The sequence below is a fragment of the Myotis myotis genome, unplaced genomic scaffold (assembly GCF_014108235.1).
Source record: "Myotis myotis isolate mMyoMyo1 unplaced genomic scaffold, mMyoMyo1.p scaffold_m19_p_2, whole genome shotgun sequence".
NCBI classification, from domain to species: Eukaryota; Metazoa; Chordata; class Mammalia; order Chiroptera; family Vespertilionidae; genus Myotis; species Myotis myotis.
The window spans coordinates 212,795,788-212,822,412 of NW_023416324.1; the positions used below are offsets into that span (position 1 = coordinate 212,795,788).

Genomic DNA, 26,625 nt, shown 5'->3' on the forward strand with positions numbered 1-26,625 from the left:
TTGGATATTTTACTTGGAACGTTGCATAAACACAAACATTCTCATGTCTCCAGAAAAAGAGATGGGGATGTAGAGCGGTGCCCACAGGCCTATTCTAGGAAAGATGTATTTTCTTCCTTTTCTTGGAGTCTGGGACTGTTCCATTCTGCGAAAAAACACGGGTCCTCCTAGCACCCACAGATTCAGCGGGTCGCTTCTTTCCTGGGACTGAAACACTTGCTTAAGTACAGGCTCAGGGATGGTTAACAAACCCCGTTACTCTCTGTTTAGAGCAGAGACAAGCGCGGAATGATCTGGGAAAACCATTATTACCGAAGCTGGGCCTGTAAGGCAAGGAAAACATTTTCAAAATATTTTCTCTGTGAAAGTCTATGTGTGCCTCAGGACGCCAGTCCGGGCGGGGCCTGTGCTTTTCAGTCCTAGTTTTTGCGTCATGATGCTGGGCTTCCCTCGGAGGAATGTTGCCCCCCTCTGCCCCCTTTTTAAGGGAAGGATTTTAACTTCATTCCCCTTTTAGGATATTTAAAAAAAATGTTCAAGGAATAGGTTTTGTCACTAAACGTCTAGTTGATACTTGGTGTCAATATTTGAAAAAACAAACAAACAAACAAACAAACAAACAAAACAAAACAGAAACAAACCCCAGGGTTTAATGTGTTGACATTCTCCTTTAGGCTGTTCCAAGATCTTTGAAGACCCAAGAAAAGCCGAGTTGACCAAAAGCAAGACAGATGACTCGCAGAGAAAAACGATGGGGGAGCCGAGGGCCATTGAAGGTAAAATAAAGACCCAGACAAGCCTACCCGTCCTGGTAACGATGAAAGAAAAAGGCGACCATGTAGACATTCTGTGTCTTTCATATTTGATGTTTGTGGCCCCAAACCTACTGAGACCTCTGCTTGGACTGGTTGGTGTAGTTGGAAGGACTCTGTTGGTCCCGTTGATTCTCCTTCCCAAATACGATGCCCCTCGCCAGCCCCCCTGCTCCCTCCCGCCCCCGCTGCAGAGTGTTGTAAATCGCGGCGTTGTAAGGACTGTGGTCAGCACAGCCCCTCCTCCCCCTCACCTTCTGTTCTCTTCCACTCCTTCCAGAAGACGCGGAAGGCCGAGGGCGGTGTGCACAGACCTGGGCTTTTATGAGATCTGTAATTCCCGCCATATTACCAAATTGGGTCTGAAGTTCGTTTTTTATTAATGAATGCAGTCAATGGAAACCTCATTTCAGGAGGCACACACAAAGAATGAGCCTTTGCATTTATTAACTACGCAAAAAAGAAAAAATAAGGGTGGAAGATTTCAGAATTTAATTTTTATTTTTTAAAAAATATTTATATTGGCTTCAGAGAGGAAGGGAGAAGGAGAGAGAGAGAGAAACATCAATGATGAGAGAGAATCACTGATCGGCTGCCTCCTGCACGCCCCACACTGGGAACTGAGCCCACAGCCCAGGCCTGTGCTCTGACCAGGAATCAAACCGTGACCTCCTGGTTCATAGGTTGCCGCTCAACCCCTGAGCCCCGCCAGTGGGGCTGATTTTCGTGTTTTATACATGAAACATGCCCCTGAGCTCGTCAGGACGGCCAGGCTGTCCGCGTTCCCAGAGGCGGAAGGGGAAGCCTCTGGTTCTTTGGGGCCTGGGCTCAGCCCGGAACATGCCTTCCACTGTGTTCTCTGGATCAAAGGTGGCTGTAAATCCCCCCTGAGCTGAGGACGGGGACGGGCTCCGCCTGCTGTGTGAGCACCAGCGTGTGCGTGGGGAGGACCTGCGTGGGGTGAGCTGTCCCAGAGAGAAGCCGCAACGTGTGGAAAGAACATCTGTTCTGCGCGTGGGGTGTGCAGCCGGGAGGAAGGCCTGGGGATGGGTCCCTGCGGGCTGGCTGACCCTCGTAGACGAGGGCGATTTCCTGGGGGCCCGCTGCTCTCCTGAAGAGGCCATCTTGGGGGATCCCGATGATTCTCGTGCCAAACTGCCTTTGGCCAGGCCCCTCCTCCCTTAGCCTCTCCCATTGGTGCGCAGGGGGCAGGGGGCAGGGGGCAGGCGACCCGAGGCAATTTCAAGACAGCGCTGCATTCTTGTTGCAGTTGTAAAGCAGACGTTATGCCCTGGAAGGACTTGGTGAGATGTGAGGGGATTGCATGCTTTCCAGGACCAGGAAAATTGTCGGCAGTGGGAAGCCATGCCCCGGGCTCCGAGTCTGCCATGGCCTCGGCAGGACGCCCCGGAGCCCGTGTGGGGCAGGCCGGAGCGTGAGGAGATGTGTGGACGGCCGAGGTGTTGGTGGGAACGTCTCAAGCCCAATGTGCTCCCTATGAGAGAGGATGTCTCATCTTTTGTCTGACTTCTTTCCTTAAAGGATCATTCATAGATGCTGCCCATGGACAGTGCCGTGTAGGAACTGCACGTGACGTGGGTTTTGGGGGGCTGGTCACACTGGGTTTTCCTGGGGATGAAGGCGAGTGATGTTCCTGAAAGAAGGAAGTGGGCTCTCCAGTCGCTTTGTGCACGGCGCAGGCCTCGAGGACGCTCCCGGGCACACGTGCTTCCTGCAGAGCGGGGTTGTTATTGTTGTTACTATTGCTTATTTATTTATTTTTTACCATCGCTTCATGGTGTTTAGTCCTTTGGGAAAAGCAAACCCAGAATCGTGGTTGCTCATTGCGGTTCTGTCCCTCTGCCTCGCAGCTGTCTCCGAGGCTGCACGGACGCTGAAGGAGCGGGCCCCCTGAGGGACATGGTGCAGACTGTCCCGGACCCAGCAGCTCATATCAAGGTAGGTGCCCCTGCCAGGCAGCTGCGGCTTCCTCCCGCTGGGCTTTCATGGTGCCTGCCCACATGCAGTGACTGCCATGCCCCCCCCCCCCCCCCCCCCCGCCCATGTCCACCGCTGTCTATGCAGCTCATTGCTAAGACAATGGTGTTCACATTTTGAAATGGTTAAAAAAAAATCAAGGGAAGAACATACTTCATGACACAGTAAATGATATGAAACGCAGATCTCATTGTTCACAGCGACAGTTTTCCTGGGCCACAGCCTGGTCACGTGTGTCCACACTGTCCAGGGGGCTTTCGCGCTGTAGTGGCCGGTGGCGTTGCCGCAGCAGCCCACGCGGAGCTGAAAATATCCAGTCTGGCCCTTTGCGGAAGGTCGCTGACCTCTGAGTTCGAGCAGGAAATGTCCCGATATTCTGAGTGCACTGCCTGGGTCACCGGGGAGGAGACCAGTGGGCGGCACGTGGGTCTCTGTGCACGGACGCTGTTCTGCGTGGGCACAGGGACCCTGGGCAGCTCGCCCCGCCACACCTGCCCCGGCTCCCGACAGCATTCCCCCCGCGGCCCTGGCAGCGGGAGAGTAAGGGAGTGAGGCATGTGCAGAGGCAGGCCCCTGGGAGGAAGGCCCCCCCACCACAACCCATTTCAGTCCCACACGGACACGCGGGGAGAGCCACGGCGAGGAAATGAGGCGATGGGTCTGATAGACTTGACCCGAGTAACTGCTGTGGGAAGATGGAGCCGGAGCCCCATTCCCCAGGTGGGCCATCTCCACGGTGCTGCTCAGCTCAGCTCAGCTGTGGCCACGGGCTCCCGTCCTCCCTGGAGGTGCCAGGTCTTCACGGTCCCCACCTGACTCCTTCTCCCCGAGGGGCCTTGTCACTTTCACTAACATATTCTTTGCCTAAAACACTTATGGAACATGGGAAGTGATCTGTCATTGAAAGGAAAGGTTATGGTATTGAAAAATTTGTTTCTTTGGACTCACATGTACAATGCTTCCCGAAATATCGCATACACACATTTTAACGACAATATATTTGGGAGTGTTACGGGCCGGGACCATGTGTAACGTACACCCTTACACGTGTGATTTCTTGGGAAATGGAAGTAGTGAGAGCGCCAGTTCATTCTTTGGGTTTTACGGGTGTTGAAGAAACTTCAGAAATAGGGGGCGTTCCGGAGCGTTGAGGATTCTAAGGTTTAAGCAGGAGGTAGAGAGGGACGCTGTAATTTGATTTCCGTGTGACGTTTTATGGGGGCGTGGCAGTTCTGTCTACCCGGGCGCAAGTGGGAGATCTCTTGTGGATGTTAAGTTTTCTTCTGAAATATCTGGAACTTACCTGGTAAGTGCCCATGTTACACACAGATTGGGGGGGGGGGTGATGCGTGGAAAAGCCCCTCCCTCCTTTTTTAGACTCTGTTGACCATGAAGCTGCCAGATGCAAATGAAAGCTCTGGGAAGGTGATATGAGAAATACCTTCTGCAGTTCCGTGGAGGCGGGTCAATCACCGAAATCCACGGTGATTGGCATTTTGTTCCTCATCAACCAGAAGGAAAAGGCGAAGTCAGTGCGAGTGCAGGTGTTTCGAAGGGAATTCAGGAAGCGCAGACAGTCTTGGACAAATCGGAGAATCACGGTCTCTGAACGCGTGTGTACAGGGGCCGTCCCGGATCTGACCCCGGGAATGAGCCGTGTTTCCGTTCTGCTCCATCACCCCATCACCCTATTGGTTAGCACAGATAAGCGGAGGATGATTTTGAAAAATGATAACCTTGAGAGTTTTTAAAAAACAAAATCCAACTCAGATTGCTCATGTGTGCTTGAAGGTGAACTGGCAGGTGAGAGTTGCAGTTGCTAACGGCTGATGATGGCTCTGGGCCAGAGAGAACTAAACGTGTTTGTTTTCTTTGTGAATCTGTCCAACTCTGCCTGTTGGAATTTAAATAATTATTCCTGGGCTTTTTTGTTTTGTTTTGTTTTTGGTCTATGAAATTGGTGTCCTTGACAACCATGTTAGGAAAACAGATTGCCTTTCTGTATTTCCTTAAAATCTCTGATTTGGGGCCCCAGCCAGTTTGGCTCAGCGGATGGAGCATCAGCCTGTGGACCAAAGGGTCCCAGGTCCGGTTCCGGTCAAGGGCATGTATCTTGGTTGCAGGATCCTCCCCAGCCCAGGGCCCTGGTCAGGGCTCATGCAGGAGGCAGCCAATCAATGTGTTTCTCTCATAACGATATTTCTTTCTGCTTTTCTTTCTCTCTTCTACTCGCCCTAAAAATCTGGAAAAAAAATATCCTCGGGTGAGGATTAACAAAAAAATAAAAAATAAAAATAATAAGCTCCCCGATTTGGGGAGTCTTTCAGGAGACTGTTCTGTGCTGAGAAGTTCCTGGCTAGCGGAGGAGGCGGCTTTTACTTGTGGGAGGGGAATCTTACAAATGGCGCTCGAATGGCCCACTTGCCTGTTAATGTAAATAGTGGATGACTTTGCCTTCGGCCCATTTCTCCTGAAAAGGACTTCAGTTCCCCACAGTGGTGACCTAACCGTGCAGGTGTGCGGCGAGGGGGGCGGGCAGCCACAAAGGTTGTGTGTCCTTCCCACGCCTGTCCGCGGGCCGACGGGGGGCAGAAACCTTTTGCATGAAGGAAATGTATTCTGCATAATTTACCACCGTTCTTTTCTGCCAGAACAAATATGAAATCTTAGAGCAATTGCATAATAGCGGGTGGTATTACTAATGCGTGTCATTAGCCTACTCTTAGGTCATCGCAGTCGAGGGGGAGAAGGAAGAAGAGGGAATGTTCTGGAAAGAACTTGACAGCGGCAGGGTCAGGACTTCCAAGAAGTAAACGGCCGAGAGCTCCTTTCCCCCGTGATTCTGTAGCTGCCGCTCTGGAAGTAACGCGGAGGATTTCTGGCCGTAAAAGGCGTTAGACTAAAATGCTGCTTGCGTTTCGTAGGAGGAAGGATTTGAAAGGGTTTTAAGAAGCAGCCAACGTGAAGTGCAAGGCCACCAGGGCGCCTGAGAGTCCAGTTGGTGAGCGGGAGCACAGAGAACAGGACGCAGATGCAAACCCAGATCCCGGAACGGTGCCTGACCTGATCGGGGTGAGGGTGAGGGGCTAGGCCAGCTCCTGGCCCTTCCTGGCTTAGCCCCCTCCCTGCTCCCCGCTCCCCGCTCCCCGGAGGAGGCTGCGCCTCACTCCCCGCTCCTACCTGGCTGACAAAAGGCCATTGAGCAGTAAGCATTTCGCACATGTTTGCAGATCTGATTTATAGTCACTTTGCTCCACAGGAAGTTAGAAAGTTTATCCTTTGAGGATATACTCAGCAGAGACCAGAGACCGGAGTTTCCCCCCAAAGTCTGTGCACTGTGAGGATGACGCAAGCCTTTGATACGCTGCCTAATTCTTCCTTAATAAATCAGCTTTGATCGGATTCCAGCGGGGTGTGCACCCCCGGCGTGCCTCGAGACTCTGGGCTGTTCGGAGCTTCGCACTCGTTTGTCTGCAGGGCCGTGGCCCGTAAGCAGAGAAGAGCAAACTCGCAAACAGCTCTACAACGAGTGCGTATGATTTTTATGATCAGAAAAAGAGTATTGTCTGAAAATATCAAAATATCTGATACGACAAAATCGAGGAGAGGCTTCTAGCATCGAGCGGCCCTGCCCACAGATGTGGGGTGCGCTGGAGCTGGGCTCCACTGTCTGTCCCTCTCCCGGCTTCCTGTGTCCCTCGGGCTGTGCTCAGGGCGCCTGCATTGAGGTTCAATGCCTGCTGCAGGGCCCCCACACTGGTGACTCCTCGTTAAGACTCAGAGATGCTGGTGTTCAGGGAGGCACCAGCTTCCCAGGAGGTGCAGGCTGGGGCCGGAGGCGAGCCGGTCACTTGCCAGGGAAAGGCTGTAAGTGTGTGGTTGGCCGAGAAACCCTCGGGGCCTTCCTTCTGTGGGTGGTTCTCGGACAGCCCGCCTCCAGGCTCAACAGTGCAGATTCTTGGGTTCCCCCAAAGCTTTTTCGGTAAGTTTGGGGTGGCCTCAGGGAACTGCAGTTTAACAAGTGCCTGAGGTGTCTCTGTGGACCTTGCTTAGATAATGAATAATAATAATTTTTTTTAAAAAATATATTTTATTGATTTTTTACAGAGAGGAAGGGAGAGGGATAGAGTTAGAAACATTGATGAGAGAGAAACATCGATCAGCCATCTCCTGCACACTCCCCACTGGGGATGTGCCCGCAACCAAGGTACATGCCCTTGACCGGAATCGAACCTGGGACCCTTGAGTCCGCAGGCCGACGCTCTATCCACTGAGCCAAACCGGCCAGGGCAATAATAATTTTTTTAAAAACGATTTGCTATTAATTTTTTTTTGAGAGAGAAGAAGGGAGAGGGAAAGAGAGAGAGAGAGAGAGACACATCGATGTGAGAGTGAAACATTGGTTGGCTGCCCTGCCTGCCCCCTTCTGGGGGTCGAGCCAGTAACCCATAACCTGGCATGTGCTGACTGGAAATCAAACCAGCAACCAGCGGAGCCATACCTAACTCTTTAAAAACTTATCTTTGTTGTTGAAAGTATTATAGATGTCCCCATACCCCCCCATTGACCCCCTCCACCGCTCCCATGCCCCCTCATGCCTTCACCGCACTGTTGTCTGTGTCCATGGGTTATGCATAGATGCATAGAAGCTCTTTGGTGGATCTCTCACCCCTTTCCTCTGAGGTTCGTCGGTCTGTTCGGTGCTTCCATGTCTTTGCACATTTCTCTCCTCCTTTCTAGGTATGGTGGTAACCACACCACGGATTTACAACACAGAAGTGTTCTCAGGGGCACTCTGTACTAACTTTTATGTGTACATGTATATGCATATGCATATGTATGTGTATGTGTATATGCACACGTATATGTATGTGTATGTGATGTGTATGTGTATATGCACATGTATGTGTATGTGTATGTGCATGTGCACATGTGTATGTGATGTGTATGTGTATATACACATGTATATGTATGTGTATGTGATGTGTATGTGTATATGCACATGTATATGTATGTGTATGTGATGTGTATGTGTATATGCACATGTATATGTATGTGTATGTGATGTGTATGTGTATATGCATATGTATATGTATATGCTTATGGTTTATTTTTTAGAGCAGTTTAAGTTCACAGCAAAACCGAGCAGAAAAGTGCGCAGCTCCCATATGCCCCCTGTTCCCACGCACACACCACAGCCCCCGCCATTAGCAGCATCGCACCAGGCGGTCCATCTGTGAACAGTCGGTGAACCTGCGTTGACACGTCAGCATCACCCAGAGTCGTGGTTACCATAGGGCTCACGCTGTGTGCTGTGCGCTCTGTGGGTTTAGATGAATGTGTAACGGCGTGTGTGTCTCATACGGAGTGGTTGCCCTGCCCTGAACATCCTCTGGGCTCTCACCACGCATTCCTCCCCCCCCCTCCCCAGCCCCCGGCAACCACGGATCTCCTTCAGGCTCCGCGGCCTCGCCTTTCCCGGGTGTCGTGTACTTGGGATCAGGCAGCGTGTCGCCTTCGCAGCCCGGCCTCTTTCCTCAGTCACGTGCGCGGGCGCATGCTCTCTGTCCTGTCATAGCTTGATAGCTCATCTTGATTTTTTTTGAATCAGGGAACTTTTTAAAAAAAATCCAATGAATTCAAGTATTTTCTCCCCAGAATAAGTGCACACACCCTCTCATACATGCTCACAGACCTCCTGCGGCCAGCCTGGCCCCCCTCCCGGCCCCCCGGCCCTACCGCACCAAGGCCCAGGGGGTCCCAGGCCGGAGCCCTGGGCTGGTGATGGAAACCCCGTTGGACGCAGTTGATGAAACTGAAAGGAAATGTTCATTTGCCCCCAAGTCCCTGCCAGAAAGCGCGTTGCCGCTTGAGGTGAGTGGGATGAATGGCAGCGCTTCTCTGAACAGGGACCGTGTGGAGGCTCATTCTGGTCTGAGTTCAGCTCAGAGGATGGACACTCCTCCCGCAGACCCGTCTTGTAGAGCAAGTCTTCTCACACGTCAGTTCAGCGTGCTCAGGGTCCCCTGGGGAGGGCTGGCTGCAGAACCTGCGCTCCCAGGGCCCTGGGGCTGCTGGCCTGGAGGCCACTCCCTGGCAAGGCTGTGAAGCCATGGTTTTCAATGCCACTTGTGGGAAGGGTTGAGGCCAGCATTAAGCAAAGGCAGAGGAATGGGGAGGGAGAGAATGGAAGTGACCAGGGTGCATCCCGTGTAGAATGAAAATGTCTTACGTGGGAAGACTTGCTTTAGTGCATGTGTGTGTGTGGACACCAGGTTGTGATATGTAACATGTGCTTTCTTACCCTGGGTGCATCGAGCAAACGGCGCTTGGGGTTTCCGAGGAGGAAGAAATGAAGGGGAAGCACCCCAGCGTTTTACCCTAAGAAACCATGGGCTCGCAAGCATGAACTCGCACATGTGTCTCTCTCCACGCATTGGGCTCCGCTGACTCTGGCGGCCAGATGTTGGGATTTATCCAGAGCAGGATCTGTAAATAGCAGAGAAAGTTTTTTTTTTTTTTAATTTTAAAGATCAAATTCCAGGGTTAAATTAAAATCCCGGTTGTGTTTTGCTTAATTGAGAGTCCCATGTTACTTCTGAGCATGTACTTTAGAAAAAGTAAACAAATTTAACCGAAGCATGGCTGTTAATTTCTGAGCGATTCTTGGTGGATTTTCTGGAAAGTACTGTTCATTTGCATTGCACGTTTACTGCTAATATGCTGCTATTATCAATATCCAAAAATAAACAATAACACCCATTTATACGGACCTCCAAATTAGTCCCATAAACTTTTACGATAGTGGTGCTATTGAGCCAGCTGAGCTTGAGGCTGACAAAACATGTAACTCTAACCATGCGACTCTCTGTCCTTTGTTTTAAAACCCAAGTTTAAAAGGGGCAATGCTGAAAACCTTTGTAGTTAAGATTAATCGTCACCAATCCAAAGTTGGTGCTTAACGTCAAAGTAAAAAGCAAGTCAAGTTTTTCATGACGTATGTTGTTTGAAAAAGCTCCCAATTCAAATGCTTACTTTTCATTATTGTTTGAAGAGAAGGTTGTGTAAATGTACCGGTTTCATTGCACATTGCAGAGCCTGCAGCTGGGACTGGAGGGGGCGGCAGGTTTTCTGTTTGGCTGTCAGGGGAGGTGGTCCCTGGAGGAAGCATTAAGGTTAGGGTTTGGGTTGAGGGTTTAGGGCCAGGTTAGGGGTGCTAATAGACAATATTAGCAACGAACAAAGACATCAGAAAAGCACACAGACCCAAAGAGAATATTTTATCTTCTGGATAATTCAAGCAACGTGCTTCTGTTCTTATTTCTGAGTCGTTAGGAATGGAAGATTCACATAGAGCCAGTCAAAAGGACTTAAAGAGACCCATTACTCGATTCCTAAAAACTGAAATGAAAACAAACAAACAACAACAAATGAATCTTAAGTGACATAAGACTTACCTGGTGCAAAAATGTGGGTATGAATTAGGAAAAATGACACACAGGGGGTTTTTTTGATTGTTTGCTTTCCCCGAGGTTTGTTGAGCTATGTTTGATGTTCCACACTGTGTAAATCTGTGGTTACATGATTTGATACACGGGTGTTTTGGGACGTGATTACCACAATCGAGCTAGTTTACATCTCCATCGCCCCACTTTCTCAGTTTATTGTTTTGTGGTGAAAACATTGAAAGTTTACTCTTTTAGCAACTTGCACCTACGGCGTACAGCATTGTTCACTGCAGGACAACCTCCCCTGACGGCCAAATAGAAAACCTATCCACCCTCTCATCCCTATTTCACTTCACACCCCAGGACTCACTTGAGCCGACTCTCCCTGTGCCCACCCCACCCACTCTTGTTTCCGCCCCTTTGGTTTTTAGGCTCCACGTTTAAGTGAGATTATACAGTATTGGTCTCTCTCTGTCTGATTTATCGCACTCAGCATTATGCTCTCACAGTTCCTTTTTCTATTTAAACGCATTTTACAGAACTAAATATGGATGCCTTAGGAGATCTCTGGATTGATGTTAATTCATGGTATAAATCAGCTGTGGGATTGAGTGAGTGTCTGCTATTCTTTTTGCATCACATAAGTTTTTAGCTTTACCTGAAAATGTAAAAGTAATGTGTTACCTACAACCCCAACCGTTTTGTGTCACTGCGAGAAGAACAGTATTTTCGCCATCAGATCACTCACTGAAGTTTAAGCTTTAGGATGCTGGCTCATTTCCTCTGAAGTGGCCGACTAGCACTGTGGGTCATTGGAGTGATGGGAAATTTTATTTTCCGGGGCCCGTCTTCACATCGGGGCATGGGATGTAACTTTGCACTAGTGTTGGTTTAGGAGCGTTGTGTTGGGGTCCCTGGGAAGCAGATGCAGAGAGAATTAGGAATGCAAGAAGTTTATTGGAGGGGGTGTAGGGGGCGCCTGTGGACGACGATAAAATGAGGGGGAAGCAGGACTGGGTGGGAGAGCCCCAGGCTGAGTACAGACCTGACAGTCGACCAACTCGCAGGGAGCCCTGGAGCAGAGATTGGCTTGGAGGGTCCAGCGCTGGGAGAGGGGCTGGGCTCCCCTCCGCCCCCCTTCAGTGTTGGCCGTGTGTCAGGGGTGAGGCAGAGCCTGAGCCGAGCAGCTGGAGGCTGTGCAGGTGGATGCTGGGCTTTCTTGAAGGGGCATCTGAGGGGCATACCTCCGGTTGCCGAAGCAAGAACAGGGTGGAGCCCTAGCTGATTTGGCTCAGTGGATAGAGCGTCAGCCTTTGGACTGAAGGGTCCCGGGTTTGATTCCTGGTCAGGGCACATGCCCGGGTTGGGAGCTCCATCCCCAGTAGGGGGTGTGCAGGAGGCAGCCGATCAATGATTGTCTCTCATCACTGATGTTCTTCTCTCTCTCCCTCTCCCTTCCTCTCTGCAGTCAATAAAATATATATTATAAAAGAACGGGATGGAGCCAGCTCCTCCAAGAATGCAGCAGGATCATCATTTGCTTGACCGTGTTACTCCATCCTTTTTCTTCATGAGGGTGCAGGGGGGGTAACCATGTACAGGGCTGTCCTCTCCTTAGCAGGAATGCCCTTTGCTCATGACATTGGAGTTTCCTGACATGGAGTGTAGCCTCTGGACTGGAGTTCTGGGCCGGGGCACTTCGCTGTCCATGGTTTTGCCATTATCAAGTGCACTTGATGGAAAACTGGGATCCTTAACGAAAAGGGGTGATTATGTAAGAAATCCTACTCATTTTACTGTTGGGAAGTTTCTTAGGCTTAGGCCTCTGGATAAACAGTGTTTGGCTCTATTCGTTGTATTATCTGCCTCTTGTGTTCTTGAAGGTTGACCTTCAATCTCTCTTAGGGCTGTTGGTTAAGTCTGTTCTCGACTAGTCAGAGCCCAGCTCTCAGCACTCAAATCTCGTTCGTCCTGCATCAGCCTCTGCCCCCAAGCACTTGTGCCCCATGTTTGGGCTCTCACGCTGCCTGCGCCTGGGTGGTGCCCCTGTAACCTTTAGCACTTTAACAAAATGGGAGAGGGGATGAGTCTCCTTCCAAGTTCTATGCTAGAAGCAGAGCGGTCCTCTCACGAGGGCCACCCAGAGCCTCTCCAGTCATGTTCCTGCCCTGCCCCTGCCCCAGCCTTCTGCCTCTACCAGACTTTGGAATTTGGGGACCAGGAAAAAGAATTGGGGGAAGACGTGCCCAAAGGTTCCTTGCATGACTCCTGCTGTTCCCACTCTGGGCTGTGCCTGGACCTCCTGGGCGGGTCTGTGGCCTCGGTGCTGGGCCAGGTTCTCTGGCTGTGGGCTCTGCACCCGTCCTTCCTGCCGGGAGCCTTCTCAGATAGCCAGGGGGATCTCAGATGGTGAGGGCGATCTCAGATGGGCAGGGGGATCTCGGATGGCCAGGGGGATCTCGGATGGCCAGTGGGATCTCGGATGGCCAGCGGGATCTCGGATGGCCAGTGGGACCCTGGAGACGGAATCTCCATCTCTCTCCCCTCCCTTAGCTCTTCCATATTTTTTTTATGTTCTGATTGCGTAGTCACTAATTTTAACCTTATGTTTTGTGTGTCCCTTCGTCTTGATGAAAGGCATATGCATTCCACACCGTCCCCTGGGTTGATAGTCAGACAGTCTACAGATATTGCCATCCTGACTTCATTTCTTGTGAGTGTGCCTTCTGTTCTGGGTTTATTCGTTGGAATTGTTTCCTCTCCTGGCAACGTGCGGTGTCATTTTTGTCACCTCCGTGTGGGGTGAGGCTAACTGGGGGTTTCTTCTCTTCTTCCTTCTGGCTCACTCAATGCCACTTGCTAGATGGACACGATGGAAAGGAAAGCAGTTGCCCAGGAAGGCCTGGTCCAGACGTGTGCGGGTGCTGTGCCCGCGTCAGCCACCGCGCTGCCTTGTCTTTCCTCGCTTCCCGTTGACTCTGTGAGGATGGAGGGGGATGCAAGGCTCGCTCTTGTTTGGGGCCCACTCAGTGAGCTTTGCCTTGGGGAGAAGTGCTCGATGCCTTTGGGAAAATAGAATGCCCAGGGGGACGTAGGTAGAAGGGTTTATGACTTACTCCTTGAAGAGTAAAATTTAAAACTGTTACCAATATGGTCTTTACAAATGGTCGTGCTCAGCACGTGTATGTGACCATGTCACGGATGAGCTGGGCTCAGGAAAGGGCACAGGGACCCTTGTTCATGGCCTCACCTCTGCCCTCCCCGCTGTCGGAGGAACACAGGCCCTCTCTGGAGGTGTCTCGGGTCCACGCACAGGTTTTATGGTTGCTTATTGCCGCTCGTGCACACGTTTAGCTTCAGGTACTGAGAAGTCCCACTAATTCTTAAAACAAACTCCAGTCTCCTACTCAGCTTAAGGCTTCTTGCCTCCTGGGTTCTGACCTGTGCCAGCCAAGGAACTCAGTGTGGGAGAAGGGTGTGGCCTATCCCCTTCCCACCTTCCCTGCTCATGTCTCCTCCTGTCTCCCGTCCTCCCCTGTCCCCTCGAAATCAGTGAAGGGCTGAGGTCACCAGGCCAGCTTTGGGGCATCCCTCAGCCTGTCCTCCTACCCCAGAGTCTGGCACCTCTTTTATTTTTATTTTTATTTTCTTCAGAGATGAAGGGAGAGGGTGGGAGAGATAGAAACATCAATGATGAGAGAGAATCCTTGATCAGCTGCCTCCTCCACGTCCCACACTGGGGATGGAGTCCACAACCTGGGCATGTGTCCTGACTGGGAATCGAACCGTGACCTCCTGGTTCCTAGGTAGACAGTCAACCACTGAGTCGCAGCTGCCAGGCTGGTACTTCTTTTAAGAATGAGGGCTTCGGCCAAAAATCTTTGACCAAAACTCTGGAGCTTAGCATCCTCCCACAGTTCAGAGAAAAAAGAAAAGAATGGTACAATGAAATCTAAAGCCAGTTGCCAACACTGAATAATAAAATAGTTCCAAGTCACACATAATGTTAAAAAGTTCTGTTCACTTGTTGATGCACAAGGCAAATCTCTGTCCGTGTCCCCAGTCTCCGCTCATTCTGTGTCTTTAGGAGCAAAGAAGAAAGGTGAGCGCGCAGGGGTGGGGCACCCATCGTCATCGCACAGGAAGACGGTGTCAGGAGGCCCACAGACACGCTTAGAACATGCTGAGAGTCTCCTGAGGGTGCGGGGAGCTTGTCCTCAAAGCATGTTCCCCCAGGGGGTTGGGATGTAATCTGCACGGCCAAGGGCTTTTACACCTAAATTGTCACTGTGTTCTCTTCGGTTAGAGCCCCAGCACTTCTACTGAGTTGTTAAACACTGAACCATTTTTTAGACACATTAGCTTTTTCCCAGGCTGCGATGTCTTTGGTCACTGATGTGCACAGACCCCTAAACCCAGCGTGGCCTGGAAGCCTGGACGCCTCCTTCCAGCCCTGACACAGTCTTCCTGACCCCCTTCTAGCCCAGCCCGAGGGGCCCCATCAGAGTGAAACCCGGAGGAGGCTAGATAACTTCATGGAGCGTATGTCCTGGGCCTTTGGATTCTATTCTAAAACAGCATATTGCACTACTGAAGTCCAATACGGAAATAATTCCTTTGGCTTTAAGTAAAGTTTTCAGGTCTGCAAATATTAACAACTAAAAATAGAGACAGTCTCATATTTCTTATTTTTTTTTCATACTTATTAGGGCTGGTTATGGAGCCAGCAGTGATGCATCACCTCCACTGCCCCCTGGTCCCCAGCCTTGTCCCCTCAGTCTCACTGCCTTGGGCTTGCCACCCCCACCCCCCGCAATGAAGCAACAAAATGCAGTCTTCACGTTAAAGACTGAGAAGCCCAGGCTGCAACACTGTGTGAACAGAGGCGCTCGGGCCCATAGCACTGCTCATAGCTTTTCTCTGGAAATAAATGCACATACTGTATTTATAAAAATAAATATCTATAATAATAAAAGGGTAATATGCTAATTAGACCGATGTCTTCTGGACATCATTCCCAACGTCCTTCCTGATGAAGCCAGGGCTGGAGGGTCGCCAGCCTGGGTCCCAGGTGCCAGAGGGAAGCCGGTGCCAGCAGCTGGGGGGAGGAAGGCCTACTCTTGCATGAATTTTCATGCATTGGGCCTCTAGTATGCATATAAACAAGCATCTGTTTTGAAAGACTCATCTCCCAGGGCAGTGTCCTGTTATACGTTTAAGAAGTCCTAAGTGCAAACAGACAATCCCCAGCCGTCACTCCACTGTGCATTACTGTGTGTGTGTGTGTGTGTGTGTGTGTGTGTGTGTGTGTGTGTTACATTCTTGACAGCAAATCACAAAAGTGCATATTGCTAGGGGAGCCTAAGCTCTCATAGATGGAGTGACGTGTGTAGCTGTAGGTTTCTGCCCTCTGTAATGGTGAAGATCTCACCTTTGCTTTTCTTCTGTTTACTGTAAGGACTCTCTTCCAGGTGCCCTAATATGGCATCTTCCCCACTTGGAGGGAGTGTCCCCTTCTGTCTTATGGGGATATGTTTACTACCCTCTTCCTTCTAGTGAGCTGATGGATGGTTATGAATATCATCCACAGTCAAACTTGTATTGGTTGTCAGCCACACATATCTTGGGCCATGCTGAATGCAGCCTCTTCCATCACAAACCTGATTCCAAATATTTTGGCAAGAATAAACCAGTGGCCGCATATATGGGAAGCTGGGTAACAATGCGAAATCAGGACACTTGCGGTCCAGAGGTGGCTGAAAAATTCATGCCTTTCATGTCACCCTGTGAACTGACTCCGAAGTTGTTTAGGGCAGACTAGGCCAGCGGCAATGGGAAGTTCCCTATGACTCATTTCTTAGACTCCTTCTTCCAACACCCTCGGAGTGCAAAGGAAATGACAAGAAGCAATTCTACAGGCGGGCAGGATGCCTGCAGACAGGCAAATCACCTCCTGGGCCTGAAAGAGGAATAGTGTTCTTAATAGTTGTCAGCTGGGTTGAGAACCCCATCATAAGACCACCCACATACAAGAAATAAGCCATCGTTGATTCATTCGACCGGGCACTAGGAATTTTGGAATAGACTCCATTCTTGTTCTCAGTGGGACTGAAGGAAGCACTGGACAGTCCTTACTGCATGATGTTTATGGCTCTGGGGTGGACAGGAAGAGGGACAGAACAGGGTCCCTGTAACTGGAGCCCTTCTGTGTGAGTAGGGGTAGGTCAGGCATAGCACAAAAGCTTCTGCTATGAGTGAATGTGGCAACAGAAGAAAAGAAATCATAATAGCTATAGGATTTTAAGAGGGGGTGGCTACTCAAATCTGGGGTAAAAGGAAGACGAATTCATAGACAAAGAACAAGGTGTGGGCATGGAAGATGGAGTAGGGAGGTGGCACTAAGGAGCCGTATGCAGAGAAGACTCCTTTACACCTGACTGGGTGTAGAGGGCAAGGGGGGAGTTAAAGGTGCCTGAAGGCTGGACCCCAAGGCCTGGAAGACCAGGGAGCCATTTCTAGGAATAAGAAGATTCATGAGGAAAAGAAGGATGGAGTTGGATGGGAAAGAGAAGGGAGGAGCAGCTTGGAGACTTTGGTTCCTGACCTTTGGCTTGGAAGAGTTGAGTAGAAATGTTAGGCAGGAAGTGGGCTGGGGCCCAGGAGACAGTGTGGAGCTGGAGGGTGAAGAACACCCATCGGGGAGCGTGTCACTGGCGTGGGTGTGGTCACTCTGGCCATGGGTGTGGTCACAACATGAATGTTCTTCCAGTGGACTTCTTGCAGGTAACTAAGAGAAAGTGGGAAAACGACAAGGTGTGTTGACTGTTCTTTGGAGAAGTATGGTGGCGAAGGATAGGACTCCATTATATTGGTCTCCGTTTCTAAGAATTGTGGTGCCTCACTGGCCCAGTGAGCTTTTACTGACTCAAGAAAAAGTGAGGTATTGAATGCCAGCTGAAGTGGAGTCGAGAGAAGTTTTGGGTTGCTTGTTCTAGGACAGAAGAAGTTTCTCTTGCAAGGGAACATGCCCCTTGCAGAAAGAAACACGGGAGGCACAAAACAGAAAGGACAGTGGGTGGGACAGCGTGCTGGGAGACTCCGGCAGGGTCTGTGTCCAGGGCTTGGAGGGGTTACGATTGGAAAGGCACAGCTCAAAGTCAAGAGCAAAGGGTGAAGCTATTGAGAATTCTTGAGAGTGAAAGGCTCACATCGAAAGGGCTTACATTTGTGGCTTTACTCTTCTCCATAAAATGAAAAATACAATCATCCTCAGGGAGTGAAGTGAGAGTAGGTTTGGGACAAGAGGCAGGAAAAGAGAAGGTTTCCACTAGCTGTGTTGGATATTACATAGGAAGTGAATTAGATATAAATAAAGTTAAGGAGTGGGAGTAAATTCCAAATGCGTTTTAAAAATCATGGGGTTTGTGGCAGAGCCAACCAATACAGTGGTATGATTTCTCCAGCGAAGCGTAGTTTCTGGGGCTGGGAAAAGGAAAGAGGACTGAGGGAGGGGGTTGCCCAGCCTTCTGATTAGTAAGGAGATGAGAGATTTCAGGGTAGAGTAAGAGGATAATGAGTTGGTGGCGGGAGGTAAGTGAAACCATGAGTTGATAAAGGATCTGTGAAAATAGAGACTAGTCCAGGAAGGGGGCCTGAAGGAGGCAGGGCAGTCAGAGAGAGTGAGGGCAGGGCAGGATGGAAGGAGAGAGGCTGCGGTTAGCGGGAGGAATGTCAGTTGGGGGTTCTTCCCCTCGTCGGGTCACATCCCGCAGGGCCGTGTACCTCATTGAATCCTTGTTATCAGGGTTGGCTGGTCTCTGGTGTGTGTGTGTGTGTGTGTGAATAGGATACCCTGGGAAAGGAAGTGTAAAATCGTATCGCCCTTCTCCCTGGGCAAGACCACATTGGGAGTGTCATGTTTAGTTCCAGAGGTTGCTTTTAACTACGTTTCCTCCCCGAATGCTGTCGGCTGAGCCGTGGAGATCCAAGCATGACTGCTTCCCTGCAGCCTCTCTCTGGTCCGGCCACCAGTGCCTCGTATGTGGGTCCTGGCTCCCTCTTCCTTACCTGTCTCCCTTCTTCTGCGCCGACCTCCCCTGGCTTAGTTCTCCACGGGCATCTAATGGGACCTGTTGAAATGTTGCCCGACCTTGTCACTTTGCTGCCTCAAGCCTTCCAGTGCCTTCCAACTCCCTGAGTGTAAAGGCTCATGTCCCGTGGCCATGGGGCCCTGCTCCCTCTCTGTCCCCACTACTTCTTTAACCCTTGGTCCTCTCTCCATCTGCACAGGCTTTCTTTGTGTTTCCCAAGCATTCCAGGTATGTCCCTGCCCCAGGGCCTTTGCAGATGCCATTCCTTCTGTCTGGAATGTTCTGCCCAATAGCCTTCTAACATCACCTCGCTTCCTTTAGGTCTTTATCCCATTCGTAGTCATGCCTTCCCTATCCGTCCTATTTAGCGGTGTTCCCCACCACTGCACGCCTACTCCCCTTTTCAGTTTTATATCACCTTCTAATGAGATACTACCTTTACTCTAGTTTTTTTTTTTTTTTCCCCTCATTTTTTTCTGCATGTCTCCTCCAGTGAGGAGGTAAGTGCACAGGGTGGGGGATTTCATCTTGCTCCCTTGTGGCTGCAGCCTCACACACTTCACACACAGCAGTTCCTGGCACAGATTGCGTGCTCAGTAGCCAGTGAATGAGTGAGTATGGAATTACCTGGGTATAAAAGTCACACATGCCCATGGTAGAAAACTGGGCAAACAGGGAAAAGCAGAAAGAAGAAGAGAAAAACGGTCCGTAATTCTATCTAGAAATCATCTTCACTGATATGTCAGTGTCATCTCTCTTCTTTTTCCTTCATCTCTGTGTGCACAGTTGATGTGTCAGTGGGATATTAGGGGATAGAAGGTGATCAAAGGAATATGACCGGGTGTGGGGGGGGGGGGGGCGGCAGGGAGGGTAAGGAGCTGAAATCACACCATCCCAAGGAGGGATGTTTGGTCTGGAGATTAGAGGCTTTGGGGAGCATGATAAAGAGCTTAGATATTATAGTGTTTAAGACAAATTACACTTGTTCTACAGAAATCCAGACTAGGACCGACCTACATTAGTGGGGAACCCACAGAAAGGGGATTTCAGCTCCATTGGGAGATCACTGCTCTCCAGTTGGCCACCCACCAGTGGGACTGACCAGGGTTTTGTTTTGTTTTTAATTGATTTTAGAGAGGGACGAAGGGAGAGAGACAGGGGAAGGGGGAAGAGAAAGAGCGATAGGTTGCCTCCAGTATGCACCCTGACAGGGAATGGAACCGGAAACCTTTTGGTGTATGGGACAACGCTCCAACCAGCTGAGCCCCCGGCTGGGGCAGGGACTAGGTTTTAAGGACAGAATGTCCGTCACTGGAAGTTCAGGTAGAAACTCTCTGGCCACTGTTGGGTGGATTCTATGTGAGGACTTGATCTGAAGAATCTCAGGTAGCAAGTTTTAAGCTGGTAACAGCAAATTTGCTAAAATAGGACACGCCTTACACTCCTGTGGTATTTTCCCTTGCTTGTAAGATACTTTTATTCTCCCGGGGTAATGACTTGCGTCATGCGTCACTTCACCTGCGTGTTTGCTCACTCCCTCGGTACTCGCAGTGCAGGTCAGACTGCCTTAGAAGAACGTGCGCTAGTCAGGCATCAGATGGACCAGACAAGGAGTTCGTCTTCTGTTAACAAAACCATCTCTATTTTTAGATGCGTGTTACTCCAGAAACATCAGGAACACATTAAGCTACATAATAACTAAGATTTTAAAGGCATGTTTTGAAGACCCTCTAAACCCACTTGGTATAAACAGTTGAGCCTGTCATGGTGATGATGTCATGTGTCCTGTAAACATCTTTTAGCCTTTGGAAAATCGCAGCAGACCCACCGGTAGAGTTCACAAACAGCCACTGGAGAATCCTCCTATATAATAAAAGGCTAATATGCAAATTGACCAAACAGTGGAATGACCGGTCGCTATGATGGGCACTGACCACGAGGAGGCAGACGCTCAACGCAGGAGCTGCTCCCTGGTGGTCAGTGCGCTCAGCCAGAAGCTGGGCTCATGGCTGGTGAGTGCAGCGGCGGTGGCAGGAGTCTCTCCCGCCGTTGTGGCAGTGCTAAGGACCCCTCAGGGGATGTCTGCCAAGGGGTTCCATGCCGGGGTCCAACCCCAGCGGGTCCAGGGGTCCCCAAAGGTGTGGACAGGGTCGGCGAAGAAGAGATGACATGGAGACAGCGTTCAGTTGATCAGCAGCCTAGCCAGGATCTCCAGCCAGGATCTCCAGCCAAGTTCTGGTCTGGATCTCCAGCGAAGTTCTGCTTAGGATCTCCAGCCAGGTTCTGTGTCCATCTTCTCTTGCTAGGTTCTCCAGGTTCTGTAGCCAAGTTCCCTCGCTAGGTTCTCCAGCCAGGTTCTGTCCAGGTTCTCCAGCCAGGTTCAGTCACCAGGTTCTAGTCAGGTTCTCTTGCCAATTTCTGTAGTCAGGTTCAGTCCAGGATCTTTTGCCATGTTCTCTCCAGCGAAGTTCTTCTGTCTCTAGAGAACGTTCTGTGTAGGTTCTGTGCCTAGGTTCTGTCTCTCTTCATCTGTATTTATACCAGTTGATTCCAATCCTATCAATCTCTTTTTCAAAGGTTAGGGCGTTTCTTATCTCCATTCCAGGGAGTAAAGATTATGTAGCTTAAGCATGATTGTTCGTAGTTAAAGTGATTAATTACCCACCTGGCACTTAGTTAAGAGGTTTTATTCCCTCCCTAACTTCAGGGGAAAATCCCTACCTGGGGAAACAACCTTTCTCAGAGACCTTGGTTAAAACACATAGTGCCAAGAAGGTGAGCAAACATATTAAGAACAGTATGCCATATATGCCAGGTCCCTTGAAACAGCAAGCATGGACCGGCTCCCGGCAAATTCCCCCTTTTTTATTTTTTAAAAGCAGGCATTAAAAAGAAAAACCCCAAATGCTCTCTTGTATCCATTTTAAGAGTAGGATTGGCGCTTTCCGCTATTACCTGAGTCCTGATCTATCACCCCAGGGAGAGCTTGCCAATCCTGCACTTTCCCGGGGTGGAAAGGCTGCAGTGGGGTTAAGGATAAGGCTCCTTGGGCCTACCTTCTCCCATGCCATTACATTTACCTTTCCTTCCTCAGAAAAGCATGGACATACTTCTTGTATAAAACATTCTGTCTGACTGGGAGCAACCCCAATTCCTCTGCTAGCAAGCATATATGTTAAAAGATCAATACAGAGTCTTTTTTCTTTAGACTCAGTATGGCATATCTTCTTAATCTAAAGATCAATACAGAGTCTTCTTTCTTTGGACTCAGTATGGCACATCTTCTCAATCTAAGTTCTGTACTATCCACCTTCTTACCCTACTTATCCTCTGTAGGGGGGTTTGCAGCACCCTGGTGGAGTCCTATCCATCCTGGATGTGGGGGTTCTCAATGGGGGGGGCTTACCTATGGGAATCCTGTTCCAGGGGTTCCCAAAGGTGTGGACGGAGTCGGCGAAGACTATCCACCCTCTTCCTACGGTGGAGTCCTATATGTCCCGAGTGGGGGCGCTTACCTAGGGGTCCCTGTTCGGGCGCCATATGCCGGGGTCCAACCCCAGCGGGTCCAGGGGTCCCCAAAGGTGTGGACGGAGTCGGCGAAGAAGAGATGACATGGAGACAGCGTTCAGTTGATCAGCAGCCTAGCCAGGCTCTCCACAGGGGGTGCTGAGAGAACCCGCCCCCCCCCCCCCCCCCCCCGCCATGCATGAATGTCGTGCACTGGGCCTCTAGTACCTACAAGAAAAGTCAGTAAGTTGAGTAATTTCTGTAGAAACATCACAGGCCATCTTGATGGATTGACACATGAAGTGAGAATGAGGGTGCACAGTATTTTTACTTCGAAGCTGTTGCTATTTGTGGACACCCTGTTTTTAAGAAGCGTGATGTGAATTCTACGTGAGTTGCTCTTGTTTTGTTAAGTGTGCCACAAATGGTGGATTTGATTCAAGGTAGATTTTAAATGGGTTTGGAGTAAAACTTATTTGGGGATAAGTTGGATGGTGTTTTCATCTCAGTGATTCACAAAATAAATTATAAATTGCTCAAGATTCTATTTAAGCCCGATTGTTGCCTTAAAATTCATGCCATGACTGCTTTCTCAGGTCATGTTAGCAGCGTGTTAAGCATTTCAGGCCCGAGTTACAGGACAGCAAGTGGCACTGGACAGACGGCGTGCACCAGGCCTTCCCGCATTGCAGGGAGTGCAGTTAGCGTAGGTAACGATGGGCGGTGGGCCGGGAGACCAGGCTCAGCCACCCTCCTCCACGCTCCGAATTTACTGGGATCACCCAAATGATTGCGGGGCTCTCATTCCCGTCGTGTGGTTGGCTAATCCGGACTTTTCTTCAGATTTGATTTGAATGAAGTGCCTTAAGCAGAAGCACATGGGCGTGTGAAAGCCAGCATCACAGCTCTTACAGGCAATAAAGAGAGTCGTAAGGATTTATAATTGGACGGCATCTTTCACCCAGATGGGCTCCGCGGTGCTCGGGAACCTCCTGCAAAGGCAAGATGGCCCTTCAGTGATCTTTCCGCGCACAGAGGCGTCCGGGTAGTGAGACTGGACGTGTGCAGAGCCACCACCTCCCCGTCCTTGCACCATCGGAGGTGCCAGAGGGAGAGCCAGGACAGGCGCGTGAGCGGAGAGCCCGGGCGGCCGATGCGTCAGTGCGAATCCCCCTGCGTTGGTGACGGGGCCACGGGTGCCCTCCTGGCCTGCCCTCCTCAGCGACCTCCTTCGTCCTCAGCAATGAGCCTCCCACCACGCTCACCACCAAAATGCCTTCCCCTTCGAGCGTGGAGGCCGGTTAGCGGCTGCCGTGGCAGGTGGTTTATGGAGCAGATGGAACCGTCCTCCACTGGAGGCGCCCGGCTCCTGGGAAGGGTCAGATGGAGATGATGAGGGATGCGGGGAAGCTCCGGGCGGCGGGTGGACAGGTGTGTCCGTGTCTCGGGGCCGTGGAGCCTCAGTGATGACCATGGACCTGAGCCCTGAGTGGGCCTCGCTCTGTGGAGGGTGTGTCATTCCAGGGAAGTGGAGGGTAGGTGTGTGTCCTCATCAGTGTCTCCTACTGCATTCTGGGTGAATCAGTCCATGTCAGGAGAATGAGAGATTAAGTCATTCACTCGCCTTGAGCTTAGAGTTTACTCATAATCTTATTTAAACATCCCTTCCAGCTAAGGGCAGCGATTATGCAAAAACATAGGGCTGCAGGGAGGGAGGTGGGGACTGACGGCTGGCTGGGGTGGGGGGCCTTGTTTCTGCCAGGGGCCATTGGGGTATTTATAACGCCATTCGAGGGCCGTGCACAATCACCAACTTAAACATCAGCCTGCTGTACTTGGTCCAGCATTTAATTGACTCACCCCTAAAGCCTTGGCAGGGCCAGACCACATGATCTCGAGGGCCTTCTACGGCCCGCGGGCCAGATGTTCCCCACCTCTGGAGTGGGTCCAGGTATCCTTTTGGGGGCGACGAGAAGGTTCTGGAACTAGATTGAGGTGTGGTTGCAACGTGGTGAATGTGTACGTGCCCCCGAATCGTCCACTTTAGAACAGTTTTGTCACGTGATTGTCCCCTCAGTTAGAAAAGGGCAGTCGGAAACCAGGTGATCTGAGGGATGACTACACCCAAGTGCTTGAGGCGTGACTTCTGTGCACGGGACCTGGAGTCGGAAGGGACCTGGAGAGGCTGCTCCGAGGAGGCCCCCTGGGATGAGGGCAGGCGCTTGGTTCCCAGGTGTCCTGGGCCTGGGGAGCCCCCTGCTGAGTGCGCCTCGGAGCCCAATGGCAGCAAAGAGCAGCCTCGGGGGAGGGGAGGCAGCAGTCCGCAGCGGCCATGGGCCAGAGGTGCTCTGAGGATGCCTCCCTGAAAGCCCCGTAATGATGTCTAAACATCGCTAATCCTCAACTGCTTGCCTTCATTCATTGATTTGTTTCCGCTCTCTCCCTGCTTAAAAATAACTCAGAAGTTATTTCTAGAAGCGGCACTGCCCAACAGAAGTGGAACGCCAGCCACATAAGCAATTTTACATTTTCTAGTAGCCACCTTTAAAAGAGGAAAAGGAAAAGAAAAATGGGTGAAATTAATCACATGTTTTCTGTAAACACTTTCTTTAAAAAGCATCTGCCTGTGGAGTCCATTGTATCCCAGTCTTTTCAGGGGCGATCGGTGTAAAAACGATCGGGGAGAGATTTCACTTTCTCTTTGTTGGGCTCCGTCTTCACAGTCAGTGCCTTTCCTCTCAGGGCGCCTCTCGGTGTGGACTAGCCACGTGTCACGTGGTCAGCGGCACATGCAGCCGTGGGAACCGTGGAGACCGTGCGGATCTGGTAGTTACTGGTTTGGCTGCGTGCTCTGTGGGCCCAGCACATGCTCAGTGAGCGGAGATGCAGGTGCAGAGGGAGGACCATCCCTGTCACACTAGGAAGGAGCCCCCACTTCAGGCTCTGACCCCGAGGGAAGGGCTGTGCCCCTGTGAAAGGGGCTCGGTCTCCTTCTATAGGCGACCCTCAGAGACTGTAGCAGCTGTCCTGGCGGGCACCCAGTCAACAGTGGTGCTTGGACAAGAGCCACACCAAGTGCTCCTTCCACTTCCAGGCCACAAGCCCGAACCCAGGACATCTCCTGTCCCCCGTCTCCTGGCCAGTGCCTGGCCATGTGGCTGAAAGCAGAGGGCGTGGCCCGTGGTGAACTTGTATGACCACAGTGAAACCATGGAAGTGGACAGACTGGGCCACCACGTGGCTTAGCCACTTAGTTCTGGGACAGGCTCAGGCTGGACACCAGGCCAGGGACCTGGACTTTCCCCAGACAGTGGCCCTCCCATATAGGCTGGGTGGACAGTGAGTGGTGACCAGATGGGGTCCATTTCCCCTTAGACCACGAAGTCACTTTGGACTCATTTCTCCCTCCATAGCCTGAGGGCTGGAGAGGAAGGAGGACCTAGTAGGCCCAGGAATACTCAGGCACACCTTTTCCTCCCATAGCACTAAATTCTGAGATTTTATTGACCAAAAAAAAAAAAAAAAAATACATATGTTAAATTTATCAATGCATTTTGTTGTTATTAAGCAAAGACTTAACTTGCACAAAGAAATGTCAAGATGGAAATAATTTCAAACAAATCAGTTTGTCATTTGTAAGTCCATATTGGTCACGGCCAAATTGCACAATTTAAAAATATATCTATTTTTATTGATTTCAGAGAGGAAGGGAGAGGGAGAGAGATAGACACATCAATGATGAAAGAGAATCATTGATCGGCTGCCTCCTGCACACCCCACACTGGGGATTGAGCTTGCAAACCTGGGCATGTGCCCTGACCGGGAATCGAACTGTGACCTCCTAGTTCATAGGTTTATGCTCAACCACTGAGGCACGCCGGCCGGGCCCAATTGCACAATTGGTATCTAGTGTCATGGAATGAGACCCCTTGGTCTGGTCTGTCCATGGGCCCTTCCATCCACCACGCACAGGGCCTCAGGCTCTGTTCATTTCTGAACATTCAAAACTGCGGCCTCTTGCCTCCAAGGATGACGTTGGTGGGTACAGCTGTGCAAACAGGTTGCTTACCAGAGGCTACATAGAATGCGAGGGGACACCAAAGAGGGGGTGACATTCCAGGAAAGGCTTCACTTAGGAGGCGAGGCTAGATCTGGTCTGGAAGGATGGAGAGTCCTCAGATAGGTAAGAAGAGAGCAGGGGGTGTGAGGCCGGGGAGACAGTGGCTGTCCTGGGAACCACTGTTATTTTCACACTAGAGGCCTGGTGCATGAATTAGTGCACGGGTGAGGTCCAGCTGGCCCCACCCCGATTGGGGCTGATCAGGGCCAGGCCGGCCAGGGGAAGGGGGTGGTGGGAAGTTGGCCAGCCAGGGGGAGGGCCATGGGAGATTGGCCAGCCGGCTCTGCCCCCTGCAGTGCATGTCATAGCTACTGGTTGTTCTGGTCATTTTGGTTGCTTAGGGTTTTATATATATAGATGGGCTACTTCTCCAGATGGCTCACCCATGGTGTTCTGTGACCAGCTTTCCAGTTTGGGCCTGGATGGTGCCCTTGTGTGCGGCTCTGGTGGCTCTAGGGGGGCTCCTGTATAGGTCAGGTTTGGTTGGCAACAACCCCACCATGGAGAGTCCATTTCCAGGGCTGACCTAGCAGAAGGGCATTCAGTCCTAGTCGGATGGGAGTCCCCTGTGGGCTCCATCCATTGGGCTGCAGAGGGAGCTGATAGCTCATGTCCGTGGAATGCTTGTCAGCAGGTATGGCGGCCGAGGG

At 50.9% G+C, this 26,625-nt stretch overlaps 1 protein-coding gene across 1 annotated transcript in view; it reads left to right on the forward strand.

Moving 5' to 3' along the window:
* Positions 1-705: 705 nt before the first annotated feature.
* ERG (ETS transcription factor ERG) overlaps positions 706-26,625 on the forward strand; it is a 153,280-nt gene continuing 127,360 nt past the window's right edge. The window contains exons 1-2 of the mRNA XM_036351275.1: positions 706-776; positions 2,684-2,771. Of these exons, the coding sequence (XP_036207168.1) occupies positions 2,733-2,771 (39 nt within the window). The 5' untranslated portion in view covers positions 706-776; positions 2,684-2,732. The remainder of the gene's footprint in view (positions 777-2,683; positions 2,772-26,625) is intronic.